The sequence below is a fragment of the Scyliorhinus canicula genome, chromosome 6 (assembly GCF_902713615.1).
Source record: "Scyliorhinus canicula chromosome 6, sScyCan1.1, whole genome shotgun sequence".
NCBI lineage: Eukaryota > Metazoa > Chordata > Chondrichthyes > Carcharhiniformes > Scyliorhinidae > Scyliorhinus > Scyliorhinus canicula.
In genome coordinates, this window is record NC_052151.1 from 179,890,549 (window position 1) to 179,904,262 (window position 13,714).

General features: G+C 48.2%; 1 protein-coding gene across 1 annotated transcript in view; it reads left to right on the forward strand.

Moving 5' to 3' along the window:
- nid1a (nidogen 1a) overlaps positions 1-13,714 on the forward strand; it is a 169,720-nt gene that overhangs the window by 100,039 nt on the left and 55,967 nt on the right. The window contains 5 exon segments of the mRNA XM_038801064.1: positions 10,360-10,391; positions 10,394-10,414; positions 10,417-10,456; positions 10,459-10,500; positions 12,225-12,229. Coding sequence (XP_038656992.1) covers positions 10,360-10,391; positions 10,394-10,414; positions 10,417-10,456; positions 10,459-10,500; positions 12,225-12,229 — 140 coding nt within the window.

Sequence of the window (13,714 nt, forward strand, 5' to 3'; positions counted from 1 at the left end):
AGAACCACAGATTTGAGCCAGGGAGCTGGGACGGAAGCTTTCGGAAATGGGAAGAGAAGGGGATTAAGACTCTAAAAAAGTTTGTTTACTCGAGGTTGATTGCAGGATTGAGGGAGCTGGAAGCGAAGTATGGGCTGGAGCAGGGAGAAGTGTTTAGGTATATGCAGGTTCGGGACTTTGCCAGGAAGGAGATACAGAGCTTCCCGAAGGAACCGGCCTCCACGTTGTTGGAGGAGGTGCTGGCGGGAAGGGGACTGGAGAAGGGAGTAGTGGCAGCTATGTTGGAAAAGGATAAGACACCACTGGAGGGGATCAAAACGAAGTGGGAGGAAGAGTTGGGAGAGGTTATAGAGGAGGGGGTGTGGTGTGAGATACTCCGGAGAGTGAAAGCCTCCACCTCGTGTGCGAGGTTGGGTCTGATACAGCTGAAGGTGGTGTACAGGGCACACCTCACGAGGGCAAGGATGAGCCGATTCTTTGAAGGGGTAAAAGATGTGTGTGAGCGTTGTGTGGGGGGGGGGGGGGGGGCGCGCTAATCACGTTCATATGTTTTGGTCCTGTCCAAAGCTTGGGGAGTACTGGAAGGAGGTTTTTAGGGTAATTTCCAAGATGGTGCATGTGAAGCTGGACCCGGGTCCCCGGGAGGCCATATTCGGGGTGTCGGACCAGCCAGGGTTGGAAACGGGTGCGGAGGCAGATATCATAGCCTTCGCCTCGTTGATCGCCCGAAGGCGGATCCTGCTGGGATGGAGAGCGGCCTCTCCACCCTGTGCCTTGGCGGGGGGAGCTGTTGGAATACTTGAAGGTTAAGTTCGAACTGAGGGGAAGCTCGGAGGCTATTTATTATGCACTTTCAAGAACTGGATAACATCGAACATTAGTTTGCGGGGGGGGATAGGTGGGTGGGATGGAGGGGGAGGGGGCTATGTATGTTGAAGATGGCTAGGGGTAATCCCTGATTCCTTTTTTTTCTTTGTCATTTGTTTATGTTCATATGTGGGCTGATGTCTGGGCATGGTGGGAGGATGGGATCGTTGTTACTGTTATGGGGTTTGAGATATTTGTTGTTGGTTATTGATTGTTGTTGGGTGTAAATTCGGGAGAACAATTGTGAAAAAGGAGGAGAATAAAATATTTTTTTAAAAAACAAAGAAAAATGAGATGGAAGACTCCGATGACGTGCATGTTCGTGAAGAATTACTGCCACTATATGTTGGCTAGAAGACGAGAATCCTACACCTGCAAGAACAAACATGGATCCAGAAGAGGTATCCAAGTATGCCATGTTAGAATGATGTTGGTGTGAGGTGACAACGCCAAACGGTGTGGAACGATGAATATTCAATCTCTGCGCGCCATGCAATGGGCAGCCAACCAGTATCGCCTGCGAGTACCATGAGCATTTTGCAGATACAAAGAAACAGGCAACACGCCAACAACTGAGGACCAATCCTCCCAAACACAACCTTCAGGAGGAGAGGATGATCAGTTTGAGAACATGCCTAAATATCATTATCTTGAGGTCTTGTCGAGTCAGCCGATGACCAAATAAAGAAAATACCTTGAGGAATGTTCCAAATGTCCTTGTTACAGGTGAATGGTTTTTGTAAATAGTGTTACAGTTTTCAACTTTCTTATACTCTTTCAAGATTGCTAATTCATACACCTATTAATGTTACACTATATGGGGTTGTTATTTTAAGGAAGAAGGAGGGATATTGTAACAGTGTATTTGTTAGTATGTTAAATGTAATGAGTTAAATTTATGTTTAGGCTAAGTCATTATTGTGTTGTGAATCTTGGCCAGACCAACGTGGTTCGGAACCAATTATGTTTTGTTTAAAGTTAGTGTAGTTTGACATTCAAGATGCTTACTAAGTGAATCAAGCCACAATATTTCATGGTTTTTAAATAAACAAAATGAACGTTACTATACAAGGACAGAAAGCCACAAGATTCCATGGTTTTTAAATAAACAAACTTTTCTATACAAGGACAGAAAGACAAAATAATATACAATATCTATTTACACTCCAACATTTAAGGTAAGTATGAGATATATGTGAATTAACAGACAAACTGTGATCAGGCACACAATATTCCACAATAGGTGGTTAAGAAGACATATGGGATACTTGCCTTTAATAGCTGAGGCATTGAATATAAGAGCAGGTAGATTATGATGGAGCTGTATAAAACGCTAGTTAGGCCACAGCCAGAGTACTATGTGCAGTTCTGGCTGCTGCACTATAGGAAGCATGTGATTGCACTGGAAAGGATATAGAGGAGGTTCAGCAGTATGTTCCCTAGGCGGGAGTGTTTCAGCTGTAAGGAGAGGCTGGCAAGGCTGGAATTCTCCTTACAGCAGAGAAGGCTGAGGGGGGACCTGATTGAGGTGTACAAAATTACGAGGAGCATAGATAGGGTATCTAGGAAGAAATCTTCTCCTTTAGTAGAAGGGTCAAAAAACAGGGGCATAGATTTAAGGTCAGGGACAGGAGATTTAGAGGGGTTTTTGAGGGAAGGCATTTTCACCCAGAGGGTGGTGGGAATCTAGAACCCACTGCCTGAGTGCCTTAGAGGTGGGAACCCTCACAACATTTAAGACGCATTTGGATGAGCCTTTGAACTGCCATTGCATACAAGGTAACGGACCATGTCTTGGAAAATGGGATTAGAATAGAAAGGTGCCTGATGGCCAGCACAGACTTGATGGGCCGGAGGGTTTCATTCTTCGTGCAAAGCTCTATGACTCTGTTATAACCTGCCTGCTTACCATTGGCTGGGGACTAATGACAATCCCACAATCCTGTGGGAGTATGAGCTTCCCCAATGAGGGAGGTGGAGAAATCATTAGCAGACTCCCTGCATAAATAGAGCAGGCCAGTTTGGAACCAGCAGAGAGAGAGGAAGTTTGCAGCAAGGGAAGTTGCTGCTGCAGTTGTGTGTGTATTATAATATAATATATATATAATATAATATATATATATTAATTTGTAAATAAATGTTATTTCTTTGTATCCTGAAAACTGGTGCTGGATTTTTCATGGCCCTCACAAAACTGGCGACGAGGGTTAAAGTGAATAGCTGTCTACGCTGCTGAAGCCACCTCCCTGGATTTTTGTTGGATACAGGTTGGAAGTTGTTTTCTATTACACCATGCCTCTGTATGGACATTTGGATGTTTTTGATGCTGCGCTGGAAAGCGGGAACCAGTACGCACAAAGGATGCGTTACTATTTCCAGGTAAACAACATCACCGAAAACGAGGGCCAGGGTGGTCATATTGCTCACCGTCTGCGGCCCGCGTACGTTTGGGGTGATTAGGAGCCTTACGTACCCAGCTGCGCCAGACACCAAAACGTTTGGTGAACTTAGTGGGGCAACATTTTAACCCAACCCCATCCACGATAGTCCAACGTTACCGGTTTAATACCGCTGAGAGGACCCCAGGAGAATCCCTTGCCGACTTTCTATCCAGGCTACGCAGGATTGCGGAGTACTGTGACTATGGTGAGATCTTGTCAGAAACGTTATGCGACCGTTTGGTCTGCGGTATTAACAATGCCGCAGCACGGTAGCATGGTGGTTAGCATAAATGCTTCACAGCTCAGGATCCCAGGTTCGATTCACGGCTGGGTCACTGTCTGTGCGGAGTCTGCACATCCTCCCTGTGTGTGCGTGGGTTTCCTCCGGATGCTCCGGTTTCCTCCCAAAGTCCAAAGATGTGCGGGTTAGGTGGATTGGCCATGCTAAATTGCCCGTAGTGTCCTAAAAAGTAAGGTTAAGGGGGGGTTGTTGGGTTACGGGTATAGGGTGGATACGTGGGTTTGAGTAGGGTGATCATTGCTCGGCACAACATCGAGGGCCGAAGGGCCTGTTCTGTGCTGTACTGTCTATGTTCTAATGCGGCCCACCCAGAGAAAGTTGTTAGCCAAGCCAACACTTGACTTTTCAACAGGCCATTCAAATAGTATTGTCCCGAGAGAGCGCGCAGAACGAGGAATGCAACAGGGAATAGAGGTGCATGCCTTGGGGCGGCAACCCCTTCCGTCCGAAGCATCCCCCCTGCACCCCTGCGATACTTGGGCGAGGCGACGTCCGGATCGACGTCAGTGGCTGTCAGACATCCTCCCGAAGGGAGCCTTCTCCAGAACCAATTGATGAGGAGCCATGTCCGTGTCAGACTTGTAGGTGCCGACCCCGTCGCGGACGCCGGTCCTGGGGGCACCAGAGGCCCGTCGCTCCGACCGAAACTGGGGCCAGCCAGGGCCGTACCTTTCATTTGGATGAACCTGCGGCGACTACTCCCGAGGATGTGGAGATGGAGGATGACTGCCTGCAGCTGCATTGTGTGGCAGCTCCCCGTGTTTCCCCCATTAAAGTGACAGTACGGGTCAATGGTCACCCGCTTGACATGGAGTTGGACACTGGCGCAGCGGTCTCCATGATCGCCCAGAGGACATTCGACCGCATCAAGCAGGGTATACAGACCCTTGCATTAACTGACACACAGGCCAGGTTGGCCACCTATACGGGGGAACCATTGGACATTGCAGGAACTACGATGACCCCTGTTGTTTATGGACGCCAGGAGGGGCGTTTCCCACTTATTGTGGTGCGCGGCCATGGGCCCAGCCTGTTGGGTCGGACTGGTTTCGCAATTTGCGGCTGCAGTGGCAACACGTCCTCCAAACAGGTTCTGGAGGGTTGACTGAGGTGCTAGGACGATACCCAGATGTATTCCAGCCTGGTTTGGGGAAAATAATAGGGGCTGTAGCCCATATCCATGTCGAGCCAGGAGCCACGCCGCGATATTTCCGGGCGCGCACTGTGCCTTACGCCCTGCTCGAGAAGGTAGAAGGGGAGCTCACTCACTTGGAGACTTTGGGTATCATCAGGCCCGTCCGTTTCGCTGACTGGGCAGCACCAATTGTACCTGTAATGAAGCCAGATGCCACAGTTCGCTTGTGCGGGGACTATAAACTTACAGTGAATACGGCTTCCCGACTCGACCGATACCCAATGCCTCGCATAGAGGATCTCTACGCGAAGCTTGCAGGCGGACTCTCGTTCACAAAATTAGATATGAGTCACGCCTACCTACAGTTGGAGCTGGACCCTGCCTCCCAGCCATATGTAACGATTAATACACCCGGGGCCTGTATGATATACACGTTTGCCCTTTGGAGTATCCTCTGCCTGCGCTATTTTTTAACGCGTTATGGAGGGCATTTTGAGAGGTTTACCGCGTGTTGCTGTCTACTTAGATGACGTTTTGATCACAGGGACGTCGGAGCAGGAACACTTAGAAAATTTGGAGGCTGTCCTTAGATGCTTTTCGGAGGCTGGAGTCCGTTTACGTTGCACAAAGTGCGTTTTTCAGGCGAAGGAAGGAGTCTACCTGGGTTATCGGGTGGACCGCGAAGGTTTGCACCCGTTGCAGAAAGGTGCACGCGATTCAACAGGCCCCCGACTGACACTTTGCGTCTTCGTTCATTTCTCGGCCTCATAAACTATTACGGAAAGTTCCTCCCACAATCTGGCAACTACGCTGGCCCCGTTGCACCTTCTGCTAAAGAAGAATCACACCTGGGTTTGGGGTCAGCATGAAACCGCTTTCCGGCGGGTAAAACAACAATTGTCATCTTCTGGGTTACTAACCCACTGTGATCCTGGAAAGCCTTTGCTGGTCACATGTGATGCATCCCCGTATGGTATTGGGGCCGTCCTGTCCCACAAGATGGAGAATGGGGCCGAGCGGCGCCGATAGCTTTCGCCTCCCGCACATTGACTGCAGCGGAAAAAAAGTACGCGCAGATCGAGAAGGAGGGCCTGGCAGTGATCTTTGCGGTGTAACGTTTCCACCAGTACGTATATGGCCGCCACTTCACTATCGTAACTGATCATAAGCCTCTGCTGGGACTTTTTAGAGAGGATAAGCCAATACCGCCCATTGCTTCCGCACGGATCCAGCGCTGGGCTTTGTTGCTCGCTGCATACGAGTATTCTCTGGATCACAAACCAGGAACCCAGATAGGGAATGCCGACGCACTGAGCCGATAGCCTTTATCGGCCGGCCCCATGTCGACCCCACGACCGGTGAGGTGGTTGCAACCCTAAATTTTATGGACACCTTGCCTGTCACGGCATCACAGATCCGTGAGTGGACCTAGACGGAGCCAGTCCTGTCAAAGGTTCGGCACATAGTCCTGTATGGAGGGCAGCATAGACAGCTCCCAGGCGAGTTGTGGGCATTTTCCTCCAAGCTGTCCGAATTCAGCATGAAAGACTGCATCCTTTTGTGGGGGACGCGTGTGATTGTCCCGGAAAAAGGACAGGAGCTGATACTGAGAGACTTGCACAATGGGCATCCAGGTGTGACCAAAATGAAAATGTCGGCCAGGTGTGACCAAAATGAAAATGTTGGCCCGGGGTTATGTCTGGTGGCCAGGCCTCGACACCGGCATTGAGAAGGTGGCCCAAAACTGCTCCATTTGCCAGGAGCATCAGAAGCTTCCGCCGCCGCGCCCCTACATCACTGGGAATGGCCAGGGCCTGTGGGCACGATTGCATGCGATTTCACCGGCCCTTTTCAAGGATCCATGTTCCTGTTATTAATCGACGCCCAGTCTAAAAGGTTTGAGGTGCATAAGGTGGTAGGCACAACGTTCTGCACAACAAACGAGAAGATGCGTTTGTCTTTCAGTACGCATGGCCTCCCCGAGGTGCTGGTCACGGAAAGCAGCACTCCGTTCACAAGTGAGGAGTTTGCATGGTTCATGAAGATGAATGGCATACGCCACATCCGCACTGCCCCTTACCACCCGGCTTCAAATGGGTTGGCGGAGCGCGGTGCAGACATTCAAACGAGGCCTAAAGAAGCAGTTTTCCGGGTCGATGGACACGAGAATGGCTCGGTTTTTGTTTGCATATAGGACCACCCCCCCATGCGGTGACTGGGGTAGCTCCCGCAGAACTCCTAATGGGCTGGAGACTTCGCACCCGCCTTAGCATGGTTTTCCCGGACATTGGCGCAAAAGTACGCCGCACACAAGAACGGCAGGGACATGGTTTTTCTCGGCATCGGCCGATTCGGCAGTTTACGCCCGGTGACCCAGTGTTCATTCGGAATTTTGCTGGTGGTGCCCAGTGGGTCCCTGGTGAATCTTTTGCCAAACAGGCCCTATCTCTTACCAGGTGCAAGCCCAGGGTCGTCTCCAGCGCAAACATGTAGACCATGTTCGGTCCAGAAGACTATCACTTCCAAAGATTCCCCGCCCCAGGAGCTCATTTCTACAGCCACCGAGACCAGACACAATGGAAAGTATTCCTCACCGTCTTCCTCTGGTGCCTCACTCAAAGCCTGCGCAGGTCGTGACAGAACCGTGTGGAGATAAAGACGCCAAGATGACGGAGGCAGCAGACTCTGACTCCGAGATGGAGACACAAGACACCTCGGAGGGGGAATCCTCGGGCCGACGGGCCGTTGATGTACAACCGTTACTTCGTTCATCACGGAAGCGCCGGTCTCCATCTCGTTACACGCCGCCCGATCCAGCACCTCGTGCAAATGGTGTCCGGCCTGCGGCAAAACGAGTCCGACGCCCTCCTTTGCCAGGGTCTTCGGTGGATTCCTTGGACTTTGTGGGGGAGGGATGTTATAACCTGCCTGCTTACCATTGGCTGGGGACTAATGACAATCCCACAATCCTGTGGGAGTATGAGCTTCCCCAATGAGGTGGGCGGAGAAATCATTAGCAGACTCCCTGCATAAATAAAGCTGGCCAGTTTGGCTCCCTGCAGCTCTTCCATGAATTCTGAGCCTATTACTCTGCTCCTTTCTTCCCCTTCACTTAAGGCACCTATTTCAATCTCCTTCCTTTATCCCTTGCCTGGGACTGCCTTTTAGGACCTCTCCCTGTCCCCCTCCCAGGGGGATACAATGGCGTCCCTTTCCAGCTTATCCGACGTGCCTCTTCGTGCAGTTTTCTCTATTCGCTTCTGCGCAGGACCACAGGGCTGGTCCCGGGCCTGACGGACAGTTTGAAAAAACCCAAACTGTTACAAATTGGTACAATATAGTGATTCCACTATAGCTGACGTCTGCTGGTAAACAATTTCTTCGGTTCAGATTTTTGGTGTTTGGTGGAGAAGTTCTTATCCAGCTGTGATCTTTTTTACTGGCTGGTTGACTTCCACAGGCAGAGAGCCGGTTTTTAAGATATTCCTGCAAAAGATGTTGTTTCCTTTTCTCGGGGCACTGTTTTTGGTGCTGCATCACACACCATAATAATAATAACATAATAAACATCGGTGAAATAGTTTGTCCCACATTTAAGTTCTGAAATCGGAGTGTGCAGGTGCCTAGACTTGGGCTATCACCCACCATAAAATAATTCAGTCTTTTTGAAAATAAACATTTTGGTATAATATTTGACATTCTAATAGATTAAAAACTAAAATAGATAACCAGTATAAAGTGAGGAAATAATCGGGCTGAAATGGAACATGGGAAAGAATGGATTTTTCCCTCTCTTCCACTCCCCATCCCTCATCTCTCTCTTCCAGCCCCCTTGTTGGTCAAGCCGTTCCCTCCTTCCCCAAACTCAACCTTGCTCCCTGCCCTACCTTGTTTTTCTGCACATTCATTAATCGTGTCCCTCTCTTTCCCCCGCTCTGATCCGTCTAACTCTTTACCTCCTCACCCCAATATCTGCCCAGCTGGTCTTTTCCCTAATAAGGCACGGTCGCACAGTGGTTAGCACATTTTCTTCACAGCTCTGGAATCCCAGCTTCGATTCCTGGCTTGGGGTCACTGTCTGTGCGGAGTCTGCACGTTCTCCCCGTGTCTGCGTGGGTTTCCTCCCACAGTCCAAAGATGTGCATGTTAGGTGGATTGGCCATGATAAATTGCCCTTGGTGTCCAAAAAAGGCTAGGTGGGGTTGCTGGGTTACAGGGATAGAGTGGAGGTGTGGGCTTAAGTAGGGTGCTCTTTCCAAGGGCTGGTGCAAACTCGATGGGCCGAATGGCCTCCTTCTGCACTGTGGATTCTATACACAGTTGGATATTCAAAGCTGTATTGCCTGTCCACCTTGGGGGTTTTGCACCAAACTTCTAAACCGTAAGTGCAGTGTAAAGTCAGGGTTAACTGGACATAGAGGCTGCCTTTTTCCCTTTTATAGTAGTGGAGGAATACTGGCCAATTTTTCTAGTTGTTTAATCCAACAGTTGTGGGTTTTGGACTGAAGTATATAAACAGAAAAGTGAGCTGAGTCATTGAACAATCTGAGTTGAACAATAACACAAGTAACAAACAAAGATTGGTTATTTAGATTTTAAATTAATAAAACTTGTTAACTGCCTGTGTGTATCAAGAAAAATCTACTGTGTAGATTGACTCAATGTTCAAGTGCCAAATTCTGAAGTAAAGTCAAACCTAGTTCAAGTTCCTTTCTACGTGCCCCCCTCCCTCTTCAGACCCCTGACCCCAACGCCCCCGTTCCCTGGCTTCCTGTTTTAATCTGTTCAGTGTCCTATGGTCAGATTTCAGCTGCTGAAGTCATATGTGGGTAGAACTTCAAATACACATTTTACTCTTGTGTGTCTGATGCTTTGATGTTTGATGGAGCACTTGTGTGCCTAACATTTCTTTGCTTTAAAACAGATTTCCCTCCTCCCGCCAACCCCATTCTTTCAATGCTCAATGGTTCAACTTTGATTTACATTTCAATGCAAAAAATGATTGCAGTTTGCTTCAGTCTAACAGACCGCCAAAGGATTTTTTGTTCTTACTGTTTTGGGTCCACAAGCAATCTAGCATCCACAGTCATTCCACAACTTACTAACAAATGTTCATATCTTGCACGGCGGGATTTTTATGCTGATTTGCTATTTAAGTAAGCATAACTGGGTAAAGGGGTTTTACCTGTAAAATCTCTCTTGTGGCCTATTCCATTCCCACCTCCTCCATTCCCAATGTCTATAACCTCCGTCTGCCCTACGATCCTCTGAAACTCTCTACGCTTCTCTCATCCTGACAGCTTGCACATCCCTGATTTCCAGTGGTCCACCAGTGACAGCTGTGTGTTCAGCTGCCAAGACCCCAAGTTCTGGAATTTCTCCTCTATTCCTCTTTCCTCCTTTAAATTGCTCCTTAAAACCTACCTTTTTGGCCAACCTTTTACTCCTGCGATGTACATTGGCATGTTTTACTAAGTTGAAGGTGTTATAAAAATCCAAACTGTTGTTGCCTCCTTTCTCGTTGCTGAAGTTGATGAGTGGAAAAGTCCCCTGTGCCCAATGAGTAATGAAATGTTAAATAACCTGCAAACATGGCCCTGTCTCTCCTCTTGCAGCTGTTCAGCGTCCTGACAATCCTTGCCAAAACTGGAAACCCACAACTGTGATTCGCGCCCGACCGTGCCCGCTGTATTTACACCGGTGGCTCGGACTTCATTGTGCCTGTTTAACCGGTTTCTCTGGGGATGGAAAATCTTGTGTCGGTATGTAACATCCAATTTCAGTAGAGCATTATCAATTTTTCTCCTGAATACATGCATGACTTAAAGATGTGGAGGGTTGGGGTGGGCCAGATATTTCGACAACCGTTGTCCTTGGAAATTGGGCAGGCCAGAATGTTTAGCCGCTGCCGTAGGCCCTCTTGAGAGGCACCATCTTTTTTGGGGCTACTAAGGTTTCAATGGGTGGAAGTAATTAATGTATTAATGATTGATAAGAACACAAGCTTCACCAAGCAATTGAGCCAAATGAAACTAATAGAACGTAAGCAAAATGCTAGGAACACAAGAGCATATTAAATAGAAGCAGGGTAGGCCTTGGCCCACTCAAACTTGCTCCCTTGTTCAATTACATCATGCTGATTATCTACTTCTGATGCTATGTTTTCCCCCACTGGAAATCTGAAATAAAATGAAGGCTGAGATTCCTGGTTCTTCTTCCCACTGGCAGGATCCCCTCTGGTCCCACTGAAGGGGTTTCCGGTGGCGGTGGCGGCTCTGAGAATCTGGGGGCAGTGGAGGATATATAAGAGAGTGGAGGGAGCATCGGTTTGGACCCCGATTTATAATAACCATCAGTTTGTACCGTGTAGGCTGGATAGTGGGTTCCGGAGATGGCAATGGGCAGGAATTAGAAGAACGGGAGACGCAGCTCCTCCTCCTCGCCCCTCCCCCACACACACAGCGGATTCCCCAGCAGTGCAGCCAGCAAGCAGTGCAAATGGCCATTGACTTTGGAGGGACTTGAAGATCCCGCCTATGGCAAGCTGCCCCTGCCACTGGAAAACATGCCTTGGGGTTACGTGAGGAGTGTAGAAAAGCTGGGATTGTTCTCCTTAAGAGCAGAGAAGCTTAAAATAAAATTATTTAGGGTTTTGGTAGAGTAAATAAGGAGAGAAACTGTTTCCACTGGCAGGGTGAGTAAGCAGAGGACACAGATTTAACATAATCGGTTTTAAAAAAACAGAGAGAAAATTAGGTATTTGTTTACACAGTGAGTTGTTAAGATCTGGAATGTGCTGCCTTAAAGGCTGCTAGAAGCGGATTCGGGAGGAGAAGCTTTCAAAAGGGACTTGGAAAAATAATTCGGAAGGAAACATTTACGAGGTTTTTGGGGAAAAGCAGGTAAGTAGATCCAGTTGGACAGCTTCACCAAAGAGGTAGCACAGGCAGGTTGGACTGAGTGGCTGTCTTTAACTCTATATAATTCTATGAAGAGCTGGTATCCATGTTTCTGAAAAGTTGCCATTGTGGAACTTGACTAACTGCAGCCAAGAGCAGTGTTGCTGTAACTTAATGAGATTAATGTCAGGCAACGTTACTATTTTTTAAAAAAAAAAAAATGACAGTGTTAATGGTTTGAGCCCAATACGGCTCTGCCTTCCAACCCGTTTCTCCATTCTGAATAAGTCATATTTGACTCAAAACATCAACTCTCTCCTTCTCTCTCCACAGATGCAGCTAGACTTAATGAGTTTTTCCACCTCAAATTTCCAGTATCTGCAGTATTTTGGTTTTAGTTCTATGCTTCTCTTTCTGCTCTATTTTGCTGATTGTACATGGAAAAATAAATGTATAGGTTTCAAGAGAAACGGACTCGTTGTTGTTGAGATAACCATATTGGATTGTTTTGATAGTCTAAAAAGGTTCCATTATGCAGAGTCGACTAGATTTAATTTGCCGTGGGTGCACAAGATTAAGAGGTGATGTAATTAAGTTGCTTAAGGTGATTAAAGGATAGAGTGAAACTATTTCCTCCATTTGACTTGAGCAAAGGGGGCAAAACTTTAATTAAGAGTGCAGCCATTTGAGAGGCAATGTATTTTAAAAATATTTTTATTAAGGTATTTGAAAATTTTTACAAAAATAACATTAACATCAACAAACATGGTATAATAGACATTCCCCCCCCTCCAGCACCGTGGGCATTGCCTTGGCAAAACCTCTAAGCTTCGGACATGCCCAAAACATGTGGACATGATTTGCTGGGCTTATTCGCATACTATCCTCTACCCCGAAAAACTTACTCATCCTAGCCGCTGTCATGTGTGCCCGGTGGACTATCTTAAATTGTATCAGGCTAAGCCTGGCACACGATGAGGAGTATTAACCCTGCTTGGGGCATCCGCCCATAGACCCGCCTCTATCTCTCCTCCTAGCTCGTCCTCCCACTTGCCCTTCAGCTCCTCCACCGGAGTTTCCTCCGCGTCCGAAAACTCCTGGTAAATATCTGAAACCTTCCCCTCTCCCACCCAGGTACTGGAGACCACTCTATCCTGTATCCCCCCCGTGGCGTCAGCAGCGGAAAGGCCGTCACCTGTTTTCTAAGGAAGTCTCGCACCTGCAAATACCTAAACCCGTTTACTGCTGGCAACTCAAATTTATCCTCCAAGGCTTTCAAGCTGGGAAAGATCCCATCTATAAATAGATCTCCCATCCTTCTAATTGCTGCCCATTGCCATCTCCGGAACCCACTATCCAGCCTACACGGTGCAAACTGATGGTTATTATAAATCGGGGTCCAAATCGATGCTCCCTCTCTTATATCATATCTCCTCCACTGCCCCCAGGTTCTCAGAGCCGCCACCACCACCGGACTTGTGGAGTATCGGGCTGGCAGGAATGAAAGAGGTGCCGTTATCAGTGCTCCCAAACTTGTGTCTTTGTATGACGCCGCCTCTATCCGCTCCCATACTGACACCTCCCCACTACCCACCTCCCCCACTACCCACTTCCCGATCATGGCTATATTTGCCGCCCAGTAGTAATTGCAGAAGTTCAGCAACGCCAACCCACCCTCCCCCGACTGCGCTCCAGCAACACTTTCTTCACTTGCGGGGCTTTACCTGCCCACACAAAGCCCGAAATAACCTTATTTACCCGCTTGAAAAAGGTCTTTGGGAAGAAGATGGGGAGACACTGAAAGACAAACAGAAATCTGGGGAGGACTGTCATTTTCACAGTCTGTACCCTCCCCGCCAGTGATAGTGGGAGCATGTCCCATCTCTTAAAGTCCCCTTCCATTTGTTCTACGAGCTGGGATAGGTTTAACTTGTACAGTGCCTCCCATTCCCGGGCCACCTGGATTCCCAGATATCAAAAGCTCTTCCCTACCATTCTAAGTCAGCTCTCCCAGTCTCTTCTCCTGTTTTGCCTGGATCCTCTTGCCTGGACGTGAACATCTCGCTTTTCA